The sequence below is a fragment of the Eptatretus burgeri genome, chromosome 6, assembly GCF_056783735.1.
Source record: "Eptatretus burgeri isolate ZD-2024b chromosome 6, Ebu_testis_v1, whole genome shotgun sequence".
NCBI lineage: Eukaryota > Metazoa > Chordata > Myxini > Myxiniformes > Myxinidae > Eptatretus > Eptatretus burgeri.
Genome location: NC_140966.1, coordinates 86,343,334 through 86,365,505, shown reverse-complemented (window position 1 = coordinate 86,365,505; position 22,172 = coordinate 86,343,334). Strand labels below are relative to the sequence as shown.

The window sequence follows — 22,172 nt, the reverse complement described above, 5'->3', positions numbered from 1 at the left end:
TTTTTTTTAAAATCGCGTGAATAAACTTTGGTACATCACGGGTGATGAAGGTTGTGGTCAAGTTTTATCAGAATTGTGGGTGTAGTTTCAGAGAAGAAAGCAAATCCCCATTTTGGGGGGCAACCGCTGTGGACTTTTGGGGGGTATGCCTGGTGTTGGCTTAATGGTGAGGATGGTGGGCTTGCGATCCTAGGATCCTCAGTTCAAATCCCCCTTGGCTGTTGAATTAATACCAGGTGGGGTTAACTCGACCTGTCATCCTTTCGAGGTCGGCAAAATGAGTGCCAGCTTGCTGGTGTACTGTGTCGGAGTGGCGACCCGTCCATGATTTTGCCCAATAACCAAGGAGACTGCTGAGGCAGCACCAACGCTCCGCACAGAGTACGGTCCCAATCTCCTCCTCCTCCCCGTGGACCCCCTTTGCGATATATATATATATATATATATATATATATATATATATATATATATATATATATATATATTTAAAAAAAATGCATACACAGTAATGAACATTGTGGTAAAGTGTCATCAAAATCCTAGGGGCAGTTTCGGAGAAGTAACAAGTATCTGTGGACGGACGAACAAACAACGGACCATCCCATAAGCTCCTCAGAACTACATTCCAGGTGAGCTAAAAAAGGAACTGAGCACAAATTTATATTTATTTTAAATGATCAGTTAGAGCTGGATGGCATAGATGACACAATATTAACAAGAAGAGTACTCTTTAGAGCACATACCTCCACCATGTAATGCCTGATCCATGAGAACATATCAGGCCCAATACATTTTTGAAATATCATGCCACATATTTTTTGCCCTATCTCTCAATGGTGAAGAATCACTTTAAAAATTCTAGTAGTCAGATCCGGATCCGGATCTTCACCAAAATCTGATCAGTTTATCCTTGTCACACCCCCAACCTGTGAACAATATTTCATCCGAATCCGTCCACAACCTTTTTAAATATCCTGCACGCACACACACACACACACACACACACACACACACACACACACACACACACACACACACACACACACACACACACACACACACACACACACACACACACACACACACACACACACACACACACACACGATGTCGTGCGGAGCACAATGCTTGCGAAATGCATCAAACAAATTTGACCTAAAAAATAATTGGTGGTTGAATTTATTGACCAAATATGCAAATCCTGTTCAAATTTTAAGTCAATCGGATGAAAATTGACAATTTCAGTAATTTGGCCGATGTCAACTTTTTGATTTATGTTGATCTTTTGACCAATGTTGAGCTCGAAAATACTTGTTCGTTGAATTCAGCGACCTGATATGCAAATCATATTCAAATTTCTCCTTAATTGGATGAAAATTTATTTTCGAAATCTCAACTAAGTCATTGACCTTTGGCCGATGTTGAACTTGATAATAGTTGGTGGTTGAATTCAGTGACCTGATATGAAAATCCTGTTCAAATTTCTTGTCAATCGGATGAAAATTGGGATTTTAGAAATACCACCTTAGTTGTTGACCTTGGGCCTACGTTGACCTTTTAACCTTTTGACCTCAAAAACAATAGGCTTCTTGCTTATGACAAGGTCTATGATGTTGTGACGTTTCATGAAGATCGGTTTAAAATTGTGACCTGAAGGCAATTGACAGACAAACAGAATAACACACAAGAACAACCAATACACTTGAAAAATCTTCGATTTTCGCAAGTAAAAGACAGACAGACAGACCATGTCAGGTCAGGTTCGATCTGTGACCTGCTACAGGTACCATGTAAACCTGTACTAACCTGTTCCATGGTCGGGTTGTCGGCGACTAAACCGTCTCCCCCACCAGGTTTTCTGGTGAGGGGGGTGTTTGGATATGGACACCCAGCAGGATTAAAAACAAAACCTATCAAAGGGCGGAGGAGCTCCTTGTGAGCCAACGGCCATCCATATCTAGTGCCCAACTGTGTCTGCGGACATCCTCCTGCAGTTGGGTTACTTCTTATTAGGAGGTTGGTGGCAGGGTTTTGCACTCCGGCTACTGTAAAACCCTTCATTCCGCAAAACGCAAAAACGCAAAAAAATCTGAAAACCCACTCCGTGGGAGTACCTCCTGTGCAGCTTCCCTTCGCAGGGCAGCTCACTGGATGACGGGATTGGGGCAAAGCCTTTGGGACCCCCAATCTTTGATGATAGGAGGGAAACCACGGGGTAACATCCCTGGGTCAGATTGCGGGAGAGTGTGTCGGAGTGGTGCTGTGGTGTCGTCCACCAGACGGCGGTCTCCTTGGGTTAACCTGAGGCGGTCCCTTCGGGTGGGTGCCTGGAATGTCCTATCCCTAAGAGAAGATGATCACCTGTCTCTGTTATCATCTGAGCTTAAGCGTTTGGACATCGGGATTGCAGCTCTCTCTGAGGTTCGGAGACCGGATTGCGGCGAGATAATGGCGGGTGGGTACACCTACTATTGGTCTGGTCGCTCTGATGGTTACCATACCCAAGGAGTTGCTGCAGCTGTGTCCAATAAGCTGACCCCAATGATAATTGAGGTAACACCGGTCAACGAGCGTATTATGAGATTAAGGATTCGTCACTCCTTAGGTGTCATTTCCCTGGTCTCTGTTTATGCTCCGACTGAGGCGAGTGATCTCACCGTGAAGGATTCATTATACGCCACACTCGAGTCTGTGGTTGATCAGTGCCCCAGACGAGATACACTTTTAGTCTTGGGGGATTTCAATGCATCGACTGGAACTGATAGGGATGGTTATGAGGTGTGTGTTGGTCCCCATGGGTCAGGAACTATGAACCAGAATAGCACTAAGTTCCTTGACTTTGCAAGAAGTCATGGACTTAGGGTGGCTGGTTCATGGTTTCAGCGCCCGCAAGCTCATAGCTGGACTTGGTATTCCAACACTGGCGGTGTGGCAAAGGAGATTGACCATGTCCTCATTGACGGTCGTTGGAGGATGATCCAGAACTGCAGGGTCTACCGGAGTGCTCAGTTCCTCAATACTGACCACAGGCTTGTTGTAGCAACTCCAAAGCTGCACCTTAAATCCTGGAGAATGGTACCATCCCAGCCGAGGCTGGATGTTGCCAAGCTCAGGGATGAGAGAGTAGCTGAGGAGTTTGCGAACAGGCTGAATGGACACTTGGGGGGTCTGGGTGCTTTGGGGGGTCCTGAAGAGTTGTGGAGCGCCTTCAAGACCACCGTCCTTGATGTTGCCGGTGGATGCCTTGGAGTTCACCGCAGGGCAAAGAAGAATTTTGTCTCTCAAGGGACACTGGATACCATTGACCAGAGTCGCAGGGCCAGGCTGAATTGCAGAGCTGAGCTGTTCAGGGAGCTGAGGCGTAAAACTGTACCTGCACTGTGGGTGGACAAGGAGGCCTATGTGCGAGGAATCTGTGAGGGGGTAGAGCATCACCTGTGGACAGGTGATTCTCGTCCCGCTTACAGGGGAATTCGCGCATTACGTTCATCCAAGCCCATCCCTCGGAGCACTACAGTTCAAGCAGAGAGTGGTAGGCTCTTGACAGAGGAGTCTGAAGTGAAGGCCCGCTGGGCCGGTTACTTTGAGCGGTTGTACCAGGCTGATCCCCCCAACTGTCGGGTTGGACGTCAAGGGTGTTACAATCCCTGTTGCTGACCCACGAATCAACTGTGGTCCACCTTCGCTTGTGGAAACACGGGCTGCGGTGAACCAGTTGAAACAGGGTAAAGCTCCAGGGATCTGTGGCGTCCATGCCGAACTTCTCAAGGCTGGTGGAAATGCTGCACTCGTGTCGTTGCATGCAGTTTTGTGCTCTGCCTGGAACACAGGCATCATCGCAACTGACTGGAAGAGGGGCCTTGTTGTCCCTCTCTGGAAAGGGAAGGGTGATCGCCAAGACTGCAACAACTACCGAGGGGTGACGCTGCTCTCAGTGCCGGGCAAGGTTTTTGCCCGGATAATACTTGATAGGGTTCGCCACCATCTGCTTGAGCACCAGCGTCCAGAGCAGTCAGGCTTTACACCAAAGAGGTCAACGATTGACCGTATCCTTGCACTTCGTGTCCTCACCGAACGCAGACGAGAGTTTCGGCAGGGGCTGCTTGCAGCCTATGTTGATCTCTGTAAAGCGTTCGATTCAGTGAATCGGGATGTCCTCTGGAGGATTCTTGGTCTTCGTGGGGTGCCACCAAAACTCATCGATCTGATGTCTGAACTCTACTCTGGTACTGAGAGTGCTGTGAAGTGTGGTGGTGCCATCTCTGACTTATTTCCAGTTGTTACTGGAGTTCGTCAGGGATGTGTACTTGCCCTCACCCTTTTCAGCACTTGTATGGACTGAATTTTAGGGAGGATGTCGGAGAGATCAAGTTGCGGTGCATCATTTGGGAATGTCAAGATCTCGGACCTTGATTTTGCAGATGATGCAGTCATCTTTGCGGAGACTTTAGACATCCTCTTGGGGGCCCTCGAGGTGCTGAATGAGGAGTTGGAGCCGTTGGGATTACGGGTTTCTTGGGTCAAAACTAAGATCCAGGCTTTCGGTGACATCTTGGATGCTGCTGTCCTCTCTGTGTCTATTTGTGGTGAGGATGTTGAGGTCGTGGAGAGATTCACTTACCTTGGCAGTGATATTCATGTCTCTGCTGGCTGCGAGTCAGAGGTCAATAGACGTCTGGGTCGGGCCTGGGGAGTCATGGATTCACTGGATCATGGGGTGTGGCACTGCCGGTACCTGTGCGGGAGGACGAAAGTCCGAGTCTTCAGGTCCTTGGTACTTCCAGTCTTGCTCTATGGGTGCGAGACTTGGACTCTGACCAAGGATCTGAGACGGAGACTTAATTCCTTTGGTACCAGGTCTCTTCGGAGAATCCTTGGCTATCGCTGGTCGGATTTTGTGTCCAACGAGCGGTTGCTGAGAGAGACTCGGATGAGATTTGTTACCTGCATAGTCCGTGAGCATCAGTTGCGGCTGTATGGACATGTGGCTCGTTTCCCTGACTCTGATCCTGCTCACCAGATTCTCTCAGCGAGGGAGTCTCATGAGTGGAGGAGGCCAGTGGGCCGACCACGTGCCTCATGCTTGCAGCAGGTTGACCATCATCTCAAGGAGATGGGGATGGGCCTGGCATCCGCCTGGGGGATGGCCAGATGGAGGCCCCTGGAGTACCGGCGGAAAGTGGACGCAGCGACGCGCTGTTCTGGCACATGCTCCCATACCTGACCTGACCTGAGACAGACAGACAGACAGACAGACAGGGGTGAAAACATAACCTCTTTCCACCTTTGGTGACGGAGATAAAAACTGTACGGGAAAGTCAAACTGCCAGCCAGACAGAACAGACATGCCCTCAATACACCACAATCATTGCTCTTCCGGCGGGTGGTTTACTCCATGCATTTCATTTTTCACATATCTCGATTAAGCAAGTCAAAGTAATCCCCGATGAACGCAGGCATGCCGTGAATGTGTTCCTTCGCTTAGGCTTGTATAAACAACATGGTCGAATTTGAAGAAGAACAAGACGTTTGGGTCACAAATATACACACGTTTGGTCCATTATAATAAAATATGAAAACAAATTAATAATTTATTCAAAAGGCCGAAAGGTCAAAGATCAGTGTGACGTAAGATCGTCAATTTTCATCCAATTGACCTGAAATTTGAATTATCATTTGAGCTTTTGTTATCAAATTTTCAACAAAGCTTTATTATGAGAATATAGAGAAGACAAGTTAATAATTAGGTCAAAAGGTGAAACGTACTGCTTAGCATACGGAAGAAGAAGAAGCGGAAGAATTTGGTCAAAAGGTCAAAGGTACCGAATATAAGGCGGACGGGCTTTGCATCGTCAGATGCTTTCTAGTTTGCTTTGTTATGTACATTATGCCATATTTTCTGGCACAAAATAAATACTGAGAAACGAGCAACATTTGACTGCAGGCTGTTAAAGCAATGTCCTTAAAGCACAATGTTTATTTGCTTTGTTATTTTATTCTATTAAATACAGGTATTACAAGAAGAGAACAGAGCAGAACGGGGCAATGGATCAACAGACGAGGACTTCAACAGATCGATGCATTATGGGACAAGGAGGATTGCAAGAGGGGCGAGACGCAGGGGGTTGGGTTGTAATAGAGCTCAGTGGTCGAAATGGGAGAGACCATGAGGTGACGGTGGGAGGAGATGTTAAATCTTTGAGGGAAGATCTCAAGATAATCGACTCAGGAAGATGGTTTCACAGGTGAGAAAGAATGGACTTTTCTATGTCTTGGAGAGGTGGATAAGGAACGAATGTGTGTAACCTGGAGGGGAGGGGTGTGGTGGAGATGTCAGAAGGGGGGGAGGAGAAAGACCAGAATCTAATCCAATACATATAGGAGAAAGTTTGTTTGTCCCTAACTTTCATCCAGAGGAAGGTTGAGGGCTATGTTTGGATTTAAAAAAAATAAAATAATTAAAACCAGATAATTGGCCTTCAGGCGTCAATCGGGTTTTGTGTTTATACATGCCTGGGTTTTTGTCCCCCCCCTCCCCCCGCCCACCCCCCGGGAGTGATCGAGTAATATGTAATGTGAAGATCGTAGGTTGAGGTTGCAGTGATTTGTTGTCAACAACACAAATTTAATAATTATAGTGTTTACACGTGTGCCTGTTATTAAAAATATTGCTTTGCACAGGTTTATTATAACACCTCTGTGTTCAGGCCTCAAGTGAGTATGTTGCTTATGCACTGCCAGGGATTTTCCCGGGAGCAATCGAGTGAGATCTTTTGTGAAGATCGTATGTTGAGGTTGTAGTGATTTGTTGTCAACAACACAAGTTTAACTGGAAAGCATCTCAAAATGTGAAGCCCATCCATGTCAGCTTTGTCCACAAACTAACCTTTACAAAAACGACAGTGAAAAAAAATTGTACATTTTACTATAACTAGAAGCACCCGCTCCCTACGGGAGCCATCAAGTGGGTCATGTTATGCCTATTTTACTCCAGGGGGTCCCAGGATTACACACCCAAAAAATGGTTGCGATCGGTTTTTGCCATTTTTGCGGTACCTGGGAACAGACAGACGGACACACTGTGATTTATAGTAAGATGGAGAGAAGAAATGATGCTAGTTGGATTTTTTAGGCAAGGTATGAATGAAAGGTCGAATTGAGAGCAGTCTGTTGAAATAGAAGAAGAGTAGTGCATTATGATACAGTAATGAGTACCATACGTGTGAAAGAGGAAGATGAAGCATTATAAGAGCTCATTATTATCATCATTTTTTGAGAGAGAGAGTTTTTATCAGATTTTGGGGTGAGATTTCATCAGAGATTCAGATTTTTTTCCATCAGATCTGTACCAATCGCAACCATTTTTTGAGTGTGTAATCCTGGGACCCCTTGGAGTAAAATAGGCATAAATATAATAACAGGACCCCCTTGACGGCTCCCGAAGATGGCGGGTGCTTCTAGTTTTATTAATTTGTGTTCTCCACAATCTCATCATAAAGGTTTGTTGAAAATTTGATGATAAAAGCTCAATTGGTAAAAAATGTTATGGCCTGGACATACACACTGAATATCAATGGGAAACAAGGATTTCGATGAAAACATTTATGGCTGCTCTCCCACTTCACTGATGACATCATCCTTACAATCCATTATTCCCCATTGGGAGTAGATTGAGATGTGCCAAGTTTGAAATTTTCCAATCAGCTGTTTGAGAGATATAATTTAATTTTTTTTGCATTTAATCCAAGTTGTCTGCCATACCACGTGACCTATGACATCACGATTATCATTAAAATATTTTCTATGGGGAGGGGGGGTTCACTCCTTCCCTGAAAGGTTTGTGTCAATCGGACAAGTAGTTGCTGAGAGAAAAAAAAGTTTATGAAATAATAAACCAGATAAAAGGCCAAAACGGGTTGAAGAATAACAATGATTACTCAACGTGCCACTTTATAACTGCGGGCAGTTATGACCGGGTACCAAGATGCCCCACTTTGATACAACTCTGGGGAGAGAGTTCTTGGGGTCTGGGGATGGGGGGGGAGCTATACACTGCCCCTTGCTTTAATACAGCCCCACTTTGATACAACCCTGCTTTGCTTGGACACCTGACCCATGACATCCTCTTTATTCAATTCAGAATGGGATTAAAAAAAAATTCAAATCAAATGGAAGACCAAATAGGTTGTGCATTGGAGTCATCAGAAGGAACCTCGATTGGATTAGGGTCCGGTTGCATAAAATTCCCTATCCTCAAGGAGATTCTTCTTAAGGTACACTGTGATTCCTTTGCAAAGGATTTTCTTGAGGGCTGTTGTATAAACAACCTTCAGATAATCCTCAAGAAAGGATTTCCTTCAGGGTGAGGAAATCCTTAGGAGCTGTTGCTATGCTCGTCCACAACTAATCAGATGAGGGATAGGAAGAGGTGTCCGACAGCTAGATGGTGGTGAAGCGATCTACAAACTGGCTTCAGGAAGAGACAGAAACGATACCTGCAATTATACAGGAAGAGGTTTTTCTCAAGCATGAGATATAGACATTCCATTGTATAGTTGTATGATGTCTGTTGTTGAAGTACTTTTATGTTTAATTACAACATAACTATAAATAGTGTATAATTGTTAAGAATCCCTCGATTTGGGTAAGACCTGAGTCAACAGCGTAAACTGGGACTCCCCCGAGTCGAATGAGACCCACACGTCTCTCTACGACGTGGAATTGATGAGTTGTGGACCTAGTAACGGCACGTTCAACCTATTAATTACATACCCAGTTGACTTTTTTTCTGGGGTCATCGTCAGTACCAGTTGAATTGGTATCTAAATAAGCTGACTACAAAGTAATAAAGGGGGTGGGGATGCTAGCCTGAGTTTAAGGAACGTTTTAAGGAAAAACTTGAGGAATATTCCAATATACAATGATCCTCAAATTAAGGATGCCCTTCTGGGGAAATTTGAGAAAATATTTAAGTAAATCCTCAAATCTTTCCTCAAGAATGCTTTATGCAACCAGGCCTCAGGTTGTTCAATGACCCTTATCCAAGAAAAAAAAAGAATATATATATATACATATATATATATATATATATATATATATATATATATATATATATATATATATATTCTTCTTCTTTCGGCTGCTCCCGTTAGGGGTCGCCATATCGGATCATCCGTATGATCCGCATCGTGATTTGGCACATGTTTTACGCCGGATGCCCTTCCTGACGCAACTCCGGTCGCCTCTTACGACACAGGGATATGGTACACCTATTTTAACCGGGGTATACACCGGCCCAGTATACTGGTACTCCCCATTATTCCCCATTGGGAGTAGTTCCCCCCATAACAAAGTAGTTCCCCCCATTATTCCCCATTGGGAGTAGTTCCCCCGATTATTCCCCATACATATTATATATATATATATATATATATATATATATATATATATATATATATATATATATATATATATATATATATATATATAAAACCCCGATTCAGAATATCAAGAATTCTGGCTGCCAGACCATTCGTCCAATCAGGTTGAAATTTAAAATATATTTCCCATGACCGCTAGATTATAATTGTGAAGTTTCATGTTGATCGATGAAGTGGTTCAAGAGAAATGATTTTAAAAATGATTTTCTTTCCATGCAATATGACTGCCAGGCCATGTGACCTATTAATTATTCATGAACACCCTGGTATCCCCAAAGCTTGGGGAACATGTGTCAAGTTTCCCCTCGATCTGTCAAGCTGTTCTGGAGAAGAACAATTTTCAAGGTTTAGTCTTCAAAAAAAAATCAGGTGCCAAACCATGTGACTTATGACATCATATGCGGGGAACATTTTGTTCCTCATGGATAGGCGATCATGCCTGTAATGTTTCGCCTCTATCTGTTAATCCGTTTCAGAGAAGAGGATAGCCTGGTGTTGGCTCAGTGGTGAGGGTGGCGGCTTGGGATCCGAGCAGAGAAGAGGATAGCCTGGTGTTGGCTCAGTGGTGAGGGTGGCGGCTTGGGATCCTAGCAGAGAAGAGGATAGCCTGGTGTTGGCTCAGTGGTGAAGGTGGCGGCTTGGGATCCTAGGGTCCTGAGTTCAAGCCCCATCGTCCACTGAATTAATACACCAGGGGGTTGACTCAGCCTGTCATCCTTCCAAGGTCGGCGAAATGAGTACCAGTTCGAGTGTGTGTACGGGTCGAGGGGCACTGCATCAGCGACACAGTTGTGCTTCAAAAAATGATAGCTACCCCGGCAGTGAAGCTGCCATACGACCACCACCAGAGAAGAGGATTTTTGAAGGTTTTGTTTTTCGAAAAAACATGGCTGCAACATCACGTGACCGATGACGTCATTAAAAAAAATTCTTTCGATCGATTTATCCTTGGATGACCTTCAATAATTTTCATACTGATTGGATATAGCATTCTACATGTCAAATTTTGGCTGGGATACCACTTCACCAATGATGTCATTGTGAACAACACTTATTCCCCATGAGTATTTGATGTGTGCCAAGTTTCAACTTTTTCCATGGAGCGGTTTAGGAGATAGAGGTCCAAAGCTTTTCCTTTTTTCCAACATGGCTGCCATACCATGTGACATATGACGTCGTAATTATCATGAAAACATTCTACATGAGTAGTTGTTCCGATGGTGAAAGGTTCGTGTCAATCCGACAAGCGGCTGCAGAGAAAAAAAATTTAAAGTGGAATAAACCCCAAAAACCCAAAATGAATAAACCCCAAAAAACCCCCAGAATAAAAAAAATAGGGGCAACACCCCTGGGTGCTCACCTGGTAAAATAATGATATTGAGGAGGAAGGCAACTTGGGACAGAATCAGAAAAATGTATGAATGAACCAATGTTATATCAAATACCAATTTTTTGGGGCAACCCCCTCCACTCCCCTCCCGTAAATCCCCTTAGACCCCAATTTTTCTCACGTCATGAACAAACTTTTGTACATCATTGGTGATGAAGGTTGAGGTCAAGTTTCATCAGAATTGCATGTATAGTTTCTGAGAAGAAAGCAAATACCTATTTTGTGGGAGGCAACCCCCGTAGACCCCCTTAGAACCAGATTTCTTTTATTAATGCCATGAACAAACTTTGGTACGTACACGGTGATGACCATTGTGGTAAAGTTTCATCGACATCGTATGTGTAGTTTCAGAGAAGAAGTTGAAAGTATTTGTGGATGGACGGACAGATGGATGGATGATGCACCATCCCAGAAAACTCCCCGGAACTATGTTCTAGGTAAGCTAAAAAAGCAGGACTTGCAAACAACTTGGTGCTCTTTTGGTTAACTGTCAATTTGTATTCCCTCTAAATAGAACGTCACAAATGAGAAATAAAATACAATAAAACCCAGTCACTTGCTAACAACCTAACTTTCAAAATATCTGTGGTGAATGACAACAAATCACTTGTGAAAGCAAAAGCCTCGTCTCACCCTTAGTTGATGCTAACTTCACAAACACCAAGGTTTGTTTTCTATCACTGGCAGTCTTTTGTATCTGAACTTAAAACCTTTGAAACCATATTCTACTGAAACTCATGAGCCAAAAATTTTGCCGCAGCCTTTTAGGACAATATTTGTACTTGCAGTGTACTTGGCAAACTTGCTCTGGATCATTCACCTTCTTCTGCACCATCTAATACATCCTTGTATGTTTGGGTCACTTCATTCAATATTATAGTCCAAGCAATCATCGGTAACTCAATCATTTGGCTTGTCAATCAAGATTGCAGTCCAAGTTTTATTATTCCATCTGCAGCCTGTGGCTGCTGGTTGCATCATTGTTGGAAGTGTGGCTGTGCTGCTGAAGTAGTACCCCTGTTTCTAGTAAGCTGGTACTCATTGTTTTTTTCCGACCTCGGAAGGATGACAAGCTGTCAACTCCTGGTATTCATTCAATGACTTGATAGGGGGGGCTCAAGCTCAATACCCGAAAATCTTACACCAGCTACCTTAACCGTTAAGCCAACACCAGGCTGCAGTCCAAGTAATCAGTGACTCGGCAAAAACTTCATTGCCTGATCCAGTTCCATCATCTGTGGTCATTTCCTTGCTTTCGGATGTCTCTCCAATTATAACAAAAGTAATCAATTGCTCCTTTGCATCTTTTCCAGTTCTAGAATTCTATATCACATAATTGCCAATCAGCATCTGGAATACCTGCATCAGCATTCTCTTTTATATGCTTGGTGTTGGCTTAATGGTTAGGGTGGTGGGCTTGGGATCCTAGGATCCCGAGTTCAAACCAAACCCCACTCAGCTGTTGAATTAATACTAGGTGGGGGTGAACTTTGCCTGTCATCCTTCCGAGGTCGGCAAATGAGTGCCAGCTTGCTGGTATACTGTCGGAGTGGCGACCCATCCAGGATTGTGTCCAATAGCCAAGGAGACTGCTTAAACAGCACCAACACTCGACACAGAGTATGGTCCCAATGGATGGATGGATTCTCTTTTAGAATCCTTGCAGTCTGGTTTCAAATGGATACATAGGACCGAGACCACCCTCCTGAAGGTCACAATATTATGCATAAAATGGATGGGTTCAGCTACGATTCTAATGTTTCTGTGCTTAACAGCTGCTTTTGCACAGTTGACCACAATATAGTACTTGACGGTCTGAAATCCTGCAGTTTTGGTATCTCATGATCTGCTCTTGAATTGTTAAAATTTCATTTTGCAGATCGATCCGACTGTACTGCAACCATTGCTGGCTTACGATTAGACCCAATTCATTAATCTGTTGGTGTTCCCCGTGGATCTGTCCATTCTTCATCATTTTTCACTTATCTGCATCCACTTGGGATTATTTTATGGAATTCTAATATCAACTCACACTGCTCTGCTGCAGCCTGCAGATGCTGGTGATATGCTCTCTTCTGAAACGGAATTTGTGTCTGTAATTCAAACATGGATGCTGACCTTTGGCTCTCCATCCGTTCTTAATCAAATCCACCCCCAGATAGTGACACTTTGGGATCGCCATCTGACCTATGCTTCTACGGTTTTAAACCTAGGTGTCACTATGGACCTCTTTCCTATATTCCATATATTGCTAAAGTCCATGAATCTATTTTCTTCCATCTGCACAATCAAATCTCGGCCCAGCTATAAACATTCATCATGGTGTTTCACAGGTAGGATGATACATCAATGGGTGTCCTTCTGATGAACGTTAAACTGGGCGTCCCATCTGCCAGCATTAGTTAGTGGACGTTGGAGATCCCACCCTGTTCTTTGCAAAGAGTGGGTGAGCTATCACCGGCTTACAAGGACCGAGGGAGACTCGGCTATTACCATGAATTCTGCTATAGCGAGCCATCACCATGAACAACTTACAAATTCCTGCACACTCATTTGAGTATCCTGCAATCAGAATGGCAACCCATCTAAGATTGTAACCCTATTCAAGAAACTGCTTCGGCTGAACCGACACTCTGCACCGAGCATGGCACATGATGTTGATTATTATTATTATTATTATGTACAATCTTGCCCCAATCAGCTCATGCCTAAATCTCGGGACAACTAAAACTCTGGTTCATGCTGTCGTAATTAAATGCTTGGATTACAGCAATTCACTGTTTGCAGGCTTACGTGCTTCTTCTCTCAACCTTGCAATTGACCAACTGCACATTGGATAACCTACTGTGGAACAAACCTCATTGCACATTCAAGAGGTGGGATGTTATCAATGAGCTGAGCTGACGTAACTGCATTCATCTTGTTTAGACTTTGATTCTATATCCCAAATTTAAAACGGGGCATAGATTTTTAGGTGGAATTTATTGTCCTTCAGAAGATGAAAAACTTAAACTGGACCTGCTTATGATATGAAACTTTGACCGTTTTTTCTTTATTTCTTCTTCACCCAAAACCTTTCACAAAGATCTTCCCAAAGTTATGAATAAACTTCATCTTTGCGGTTTTTATTTTGCTGTAATCATAAGTCCATGGACCTCTTCATGATGCTGTTATACAAAATTCTCAAATGGATGTTTATACATTTCAACATGTTGAGTTGCATAATGCATTTGCAATCTCTTTTTTAAGCAGCTCATGATAATCTCACCTTAAAGGTCTCCTGACATGCAAAACTTTCTTGTTATTAATATATTAACTTGACCTTCCTAGTGAAGAAATCACCCATGTTTTTTTGTTTAAATAAAAAATGGGATAATTAGAGCAATATTTCGATAATTTCTGGTGCTGTTCACAACTTGCTATGCCCCGCCCCTAAAAAAAGTTGACCAGGGAATCGCAGCGTGACGTCACATACAGTAACTCACACAGAGTGGATTGACTCGAGAGTCGAGATGTCGTGCTATAAAGTACGTACAAATGCATTTTGCACATGCTAGTGCTATCTCTCTGATCGTCTTAATTCCTGTGATTGTTTCGCGAAAGTTTTAGAGTTTTAGCCTTACTTTCGAAAATGCCTGCAAGATGTATCGTAGCAGGATGCAGCAATACAAGCAAAGATGGTGTAAGCCTTCATGTATTCCCGAAAGATGATAATCGTCGGAGAATATGGACATCTAAAGTGAAGGTACTGCTTCCATTGGCTTGCTATTCATTAACAATTAGCCAAAATGCTGTAATAAATGAAAAGGGGAAAAAATGTTTGCACAACTGTGAAAGACAAATTTATCTGTCCGATTACATGGCCTCAAAGCCTCGGGACTCTTACGCATTGAGTTATACATTGTGTGCATGCTAATACAAGTTACTTGTCAACTCGAGATCTCTAGAGTCGAGACTAGTCCGATAAATCCGTCGTCCGTCCGACGAGGCCGATAAATCTGACGTGCTGTAGCTTTCTTTTATTATTGTCTTTTCTTCATTGTTTTTTACTGGTGCTACATGGCGATAGTCGGAATAAAATAAATAACAAGTGAAATCATTCAATACAGCACGTGTGGTGAAGCAAATGAGTACACTAATGTTAAAATATGCAATTTATGCTTTTTCAGTTGAAAAACAATTAAAAAGCGTACTTAATATTTGAAATGTAAAAATCTTGTTATTACTGTGATAAGCACCTATATATACAACAGAAGGAATGAAATCATTCGATACAACGTGGCAGGGGGCTGCAAAAGAATGATAGCATAAGAAGAACTTAGCTTTCAGCATTCGGCGAGAAATGCGATGGTGGGCGGAAATGACGTCTTTTGGCTTGAAATGCGATGGTGGGCGGAAATGACGTCTTTCGGCGCGAAATGCGATGGTGGGCGGAAATGACGTCTTTCGTTCATTCGTACATGAGAGGGGCGCGTTTCTTGGTTTTTTTCCCATCAAGCAATAAATTAAATGGTTTTCACATATATATAACACATTAGTTTCACAAATTTCCATTGAAATACTCAGGTATTTCCATCAATTCTCGCTATTTCCGTTTAGGTTACGCATTGCATCTACCGGACGGCCGTCATTGGCTGTCTTGAGGCACGTGGGGAGGGGGGGGACAGGGGACACCGGAGACGTGGTAGACACTGGGGACATTTCAAACTCGGTGCAATTGTATACGGCGCACGTGCTGTAAAAATGCAACAGAACGTCAGATTTATCGGACTACTCGAGACAATTGTGTCGCAAGGTGTGTTCTGCACACAAGTTTTCATCGTATCCGCACAGCGAGATTGCTTCGTTTTATGCGCGGAGAGATACGGCCGATGACATGCGCCGGCCTTGTTTGTGATTAATTTGCCACGGAGCACTATGTCTGCTGAGCTGCGCTGGTCACGTCACGTCACGTCACTAAAATATTTCTGATATCGAGCAGTATGCAAGTCCAATTTACATTATTGAATTACGAATAGGATTTAGTCTTACCAGTTGTTATTTCCGAGTCTTCCTTCGATGTCCTCCCGATCATCATGAACTCCGGGAATTTCATCGCCATTTTCCTCTTCTTGTCCTGCTTCAGGCTCGAACTGGTAAGGCCGTACTTCATTTCCAGCTGCCTGAACTTCACATCCCGCGACTATGTTATCCGACGATTCTCCATCTGATTCAGACCAAAATCCTTCATGTCTCTCACACTCACTGTCATTACCAGACAAATGAAAGTCCATACCATCCATTATTCAAAACCAAATGTTCGATTTTTTTTTAAAGCAGAAATGAACGAAGCGATTGAGTCGACCAATCAAATGTGGAAACACACAGAAAGCCAATAGAATCACGTAGACCACCAACCAGAGTAATTAACGTGCAGCCTTTGTCGTCCTGTACGTGACGTCATGTGGGTTTCTTTCGATTTCCAATTCGAATATCCCTTTCAGGATAATTTTTAGGGGCGTTCCCGAAGAGATTTGTTTTTTTTTAATTTTACATTTTACAGAATGAGTACTGTGAAAAAAACATTGTCAGATCTGAAATCACAATGAAAAACTCCTTTCGGACATATATAAATAAAATTTCAGTACTTTTGCATATCCGGGGACCTTTAATTGTTTCAGTTGTAGGCCAGCGGTAAACCTCGATAAAGGGCTATATTTTAGGAGTTTAATCAACCGGCTTGACACAAAGCTACAACAGGTCTCATATGAAAGACGGTGATCTCAGTAACACATTTAGCCCTGTTGTTCTCATATTTTGGTGTGCGGTGCATGAAATATTCACATTTGAAGGATACACCCGTCTGAATATTTGGACCATTTCAGAAAATCACATAATTTCCCATAAACTACAAGACAAAGCGCCCTCTTCTGACACGTTTGGTATTGAAATGTGTCGATTGGACAGGAGAATAATGTAGTATCACAACCACATCATTGTATGTAAATTTATATGCCTTTATTGACAAAATACGATAATTTTCTAAAATTTTAGGACCTCCATAAGGAAAATATCAGAGAAGGCGATTTTTCAAAACCGATGTTGACATTGCTATGTTCAGTAGTCATCCTTTACAATATTAAAGAAGATATGATAAAACGTGATTACATAATTATCATCCTCACCGTCGCTCTCATCCATGCACCAAGGTTGTCCTGCATGGTTGTGCAAAAATGGACACTACTGAAAGTCTATAGCTAAGCAATTCGTTAAACCTAATATATCTATTTTTTTATTCAATTCCTTCTCTTCCAGGGTTGTAGAATGCCAATGCCAATTGTATGGACACATCATAAATGCTCCACCCATTATGCAATAATGCTTAAAAGTGGTCTTTCGTTAATTATTTAATGGAATTTTCAATTTCTCTTTATTATAGGACTCCAACATGGCTGAACGGTGTCCAGATGAACTGGGATCGAGTCCATTGAAGTTACAGTTGCCAAAAAAGAAGCGAAGGTTGTCGACAGAATGGGACACATGCATATGTCAGAATTCGTCAAAGGAGAAGGTCAGCAAAGCTGGGAGCACGGGTTTGGAAGCTTTGAAGTCATCTTCACAAATACGGAACGATGAAATTGGCCAGTGTTTGGAGTCACGTAAGGGAGGAACGGATATGTCTATATTCTATCACCGCAGTTGCTATCAGTTGTACACCAGTAAGATGAACTTATCCTTCTTCTCAGAACATGCATCACAGGAGAAACCAAAGATTGTGGAGCCTAAACACACGTAAGCAAATACCCACAAGATGACTGATTGGTCAACCTGTTTAATCTGCCATTCCAGGAAACGTGATAAACTTCACCGTGTCCGAACAGGACCTAGACAAGCAACAGTTCGCAAAGCAGCAGAAGCATGTGACGATCAGGATATGCTTGGTCTTCTTGAAGGCGAGGACCTGTTTGCAAAAAATGCTATATATCATAGTACTTGCATGGCTTCATACATCAGCACCCACAACATGAGCTCTGGGCAATACCAGCAAGATGTACCTGAATCTGATGAACATCAAAATGCCTTCTCCCATCTTGTTGATGAGATAGATACTGACCTTAGAGGAGGGAAAGCCTTCAAAATGAAGAATCTATTACATCGATTCAAAACTATCTTAGGGGACAATGAAGAAACCTCATACACTACACAAAAACTACAGCGGCAACTAAAACATCACTACGGAGATGCTATCGTTGTTCATTCACAACGTGGGCAATCAAAGTCAAGTATCATCATGAGCAGCCACGTGTCATTGGGCGACGCAGTTCAAGCATTTGCACAGTTCAAAGAAGACTTCACTCAAAGCCAAATGGAAACAGACGCCATGCTGCCAGAGGACGATAACCAGTTGGACTCCAGTAAGTCAGCTCTCCACAAAGTAGTTGGAGATATTCATGATGAAATTAGTCAGATGATGGCAACAACCGAATTTCCAACACCTGGTGATATCAGTGTGGATTCATCGGAAAATGCTCTGCCTGCGATGTTGAAAACATTCTTTGTATGGCTGATTAGCAAAGAGGCATTTGATACAGCTGATGAGACATACCTACTGAACGACAACAAACGACGTAAAGTTCTTTCATTGGTTGAAACTACCATTCATTGTGTAAAACGAGATCTGATCATGCCTCTGCAATTAGGCCGAGCTGGAAATATGATTATCAAGGGAAACATATGGATGCACACACAAATTTGAATGATCTTCGGGAGAAACTCGCAGCGACCAAAGATGTCCCAGTGTATAAGTTGCCTCCGTCTGAACCAGCTTTTCTCGAACATCTGAAGAGATCCGTTCACGAAACCCGAGTATGGATTAATGCCCACCTGGCAAATCCAGAAATTCCCACACCAGAGGGTCGTGGATGGTACAGAGGAGGTGTGCTGCATCCCACATTGTTTGATGGACCCACATCAGCGGAGATGTTAGATGGTCTTGTGTGTTCATGCCGTGGTAGTGAACCATGTACCAACAGCTGCAGCTGCTCACAAGACAGTTTGCCTTGCACTAACGAGTGCATGTGTGCCACCAGTGGCAGGCAGTGTGGCAACGAACTGTCACATGGTGACCAAAATGACACGGACAGTGATGGTTGAACATATCGAGGACACTCGCTCAAAATATATGTTTTAGTTCATTTCTCATAGAACAATGTGTATTGGTGTAACATATAGTTATCACATCACATGTGCAAACTTCAGTCACTATATCCTATAATTTGCTAGTAGAAATTTGTTTCAAAATATTCTCATTATATTGATATGGTAAACTGAACACATACAAAAGAAAGAAAAAATATGACAATTGGCAGATGTTTGTTTCTGTAGTTGATGATTTTCGAAGTTAGCGGTCCGGAAATTACGTCTTTTTTCTATTAAAAGCACTCAAATGTACATTTATTTATCTGGAAGTATTCCATTAAGTAATTAGTAGTACTCCCCTGTTCATTCTGCAAATTTCAATACCAATCATGTAAAAATAGGGCGCATTGCTTTGCAGTTATGGCTAATTCACTGATTTTCAGAAATGGTCAAAATTTTCTAATGGGGGTATCCTTCAGGTGTGAATATTTCATGGGCCGCACACCAAAAAATGAGGACAACAGGGCAAAATGAGTTACTGAGATCCCCATCTTTCATATGAGACCTCTTGTAGCTTTGTGTCAAGCCGGTTGATTAAGTACCAAAAAATCTGACCTATACCACTGCCCTATTGCTAGTCATGGAAGGGGAAAAAAAAAATCACAAACACTGCCAAGGTTTTGTGGGATTAAGGCAGATTGCATCCTATTTATGTGAAATGCAGTTGCCATAGTGTCCTGTTGAAATGCCAAGTTGCATCTACTGTGAAAAAAATGAAGCCAAATATGCTGCAGGTTTACAAGGTGGATAAAAACTTTCTACTCTAGTCTTTGGCCATCATGCGCGTAATTATATGCCTTCCTTCCGATTCCGATGTACCATTCACTCCAACAGAGCGTCATTGCTGCTGAAGCAGTTTCTTGACAAGGATGATACAGGGTGGTTTGCCATTTCCTGCCCAGTAGTAGTTAGGGCAGGAATTTGGAATTTGTTCATGGCGCTTGTGCTCACCAACTTTTAGCGAAGGACACCGTGGGATCTTTAATGTCCAACAACTCTTGCCGGCAAATGGGATGTCCAGTTTAAGCTGCATCTGAGGGACACATTGATTTGATAAATCACCCTGTCTGTGAAATACCAGGATGACAGTTTATTGCTGGGTCAGGATTCAAACCCAGACTAAACAGCTTATAGACAAGTGTGTGTACCTCGAGGCCATCCTGCCAGCCCCCATGCCTTTTTACAGCGTGCGTGCAAAGCGTGATTAAGCAATTGGTTCACTTTGTCTGTGTTTTTCCACAGACACCAGTGTATGATCGAGGAACTATTTAATTTAAATTTTATTTTATATTTTGAACACTGCAGAACATGAATCGGAACAAGAGTGGGAACACGAACCTGCAGTTTAGCAGTACTTTGGCTCTGAAATTGGCAAAATGCATGGAATTACATCCTGATCACGCATGCTTAGAGAGGAGTAAGGTAATGATTTTAGTCTGTCTGGCAGTCAAACAAAATTAACAATCATTTCAAATAGGAAACTTACTGCTTTGAGGGACATCATAAAAAAGGGCACAAACAACAGGCAGGAAGATCTAATTTAATGTGTTAAATAAGGTGGCGTAATAGACAGTTCATCAACGGCAGTAAATTTCCAAAGAAGTTTTGTCTTCTTTTTTTTCTACAGCCTTTAAAACCTTGATTTTATTTCAATTGAATTATATACTTGAACACTGGAGAACAGAAATCGTTTTCTTGGCAATTTCAAAATCCTTCTGTTAAGCAGGACTTGGAAAAATGTTTATGCCATGTCATGACCTGAGGGCAGAGTAACTGAGATTCAGCATTGAGACAAATATTGCAGTACCTAGCACTGTTTGTTTCATGCAAAACACAAAGCAAGAGTTGAAAAGACTCTTCCCATGTCCTTTTTCTCATAACTGCATGGGGCAAGGTGTTCTGTGAACTCTGTCGTTGACCTATTGTTTTTTCTCATTACCATTGATCGGATTTGGTCATTGGCAAAAAAACTCAACCTCAGTTTATTTATCTAACATTCATTCAGCATAAAAATGAACTGCCTGCATTTCCCTATTTATGCGGAATAATTTGATCAGGCCGTTTATTCCTGATACCTGAAATGCACTGCAACCTATGCCGACAGAAAACAGACGTTTTGGGAATGCCGACTGCATTTTCCATCCAATCATCGTGTAATTTTGTGAAAAAATGATATATGAGTAGGCGCTCCTATGTTGAAAGTTTTGTGTGAATCACTTAAGCGGCTTCGGAGAAAACGAATTTATGAAGTGAATATAACCAAAATCTAATCAGCTTGTTGTAACCTACCCAACTCATCCACCAAGTGTTGTCCCAATCCGTCCATAATGTTTTGAAATATCGTGATATGTATGTATGTATGTATGTATGTATGTATGTATGTATGTATGTATGTATGTATATATATATATATATATATATATATATATATATATATATTTTGGCCCTATCTCTCCATGGTGAAGAATCACTTTAAAACTTACCGTGTCTGGATCCAGATCTTCAACAAAATCAAATCAATTTGTCCTCGTTTCCACAGTCCACAGCATGTTCACCTTTTTACTCCTTGACCGTTTCCATCTTTTTCACCCCGTGTCCTCCTCCAGCTCTCATTCTTCCCCTCATCCCTTATTTCTCCAAGTCTCCCTCAGGACCGAGTCTCCCTCGGTCCTGAGTTCAAATCCCACTCAGCTGTTGAATTAATACCAGGTGGGGTTGACTCTGCCTGTCATCCTTCCGAGGTCGGCAAAATGAGTGCCAGCATGCTGGTATACTGTGTCGGAGTAGTGACCCGTCCAGGATTGTGCCCAATAGCCAAGTAGACTGCTTAATCAGCATCAATGCTCTGCACAGAGTATGGTCCCAATCTCCTCTCTCTCCCCCTCTATTCCTACTGTTCCTTTTCTTATGTTATGTCCTGATCCGTTATTTGTAATAGCTCCTCCACGAGCCTCGACATCGAATAATAATAATAAAAAAGATGATTATGTTTCTGTGAATATTTATGGAAACTTTTTAATAGAGTGGTCAGTTTATTGAAAGAAAATTCATTTCAAAAGCACGAGTTATGTTTGGTTTGAGGTTTTAATCACACCGCAGTAATTTGTAACTATATATAATATTTTACACTTTAAACAAGTCTCGATTTCCACCTGAATCTTGTG

The 22,172-nt window shown here is 42.5% G+C and overlaps 1 protein-coding gene across 1 annotated transcript; it reads left to right on the top strand.

Annotated features, from left to right (window-relative positions):
* The first annotated feature begins 545 nt into the window (after window positions 1-545).
* LOC147025251 (uncharacterized) lies at window positions 546-20,173 on the top strand. Its single transcript, XM_085886040.1, has 5 exons — window positions 546-629; window positions 6,012-6,245; window positions 11,176-11,267; window positions 13,618-13,706; window positions 17,249-20,173. The coding sequence occupies exons 2-4, from the start codon at window positions 6,046-6,048 to the stop codon at window positions 13,668-13,670; spliced, it is 345 nt and encodes a 114-aa protein (XP_085742166.1). The 5' UTR covers window positions 546-629; window positions 6,012-6,045; the 3' UTR covers window positions 13,671-13,706; window positions 17,249-20,173.
* The last annotated feature ends 1,999 nt before the right edge of the window (window positions 20,174-22,172 follow it).

What these genes read in the sequence shown, in the direction of transcription:
- LOC147025251 (XM_085886040.1), top strand. Translation starts at nt 6,046, where the DNA reads ATGGATCAACAGACGAGGACTTCAACAGATCGATGCATTATGGGACAA. An exon ending in TCAGGAAGATGGTTTCACAG is followed by an intron (nt 6,246 to 11,175) that starts GTGAGAAAGAAT and finishes TCGTATGTGTAG; the next exon opens with TTTCAGAGAAGAAGTTGAAA. An exon ending in TCCCCGGAACTATGTTCTAG is followed by an intron (nt 11,268 to 13,617) that starts GTAAGCTAAAAA and finishes CACTGTTTGCAG; the next exon opens with GCTTACGTGCTTCTTCTCTC.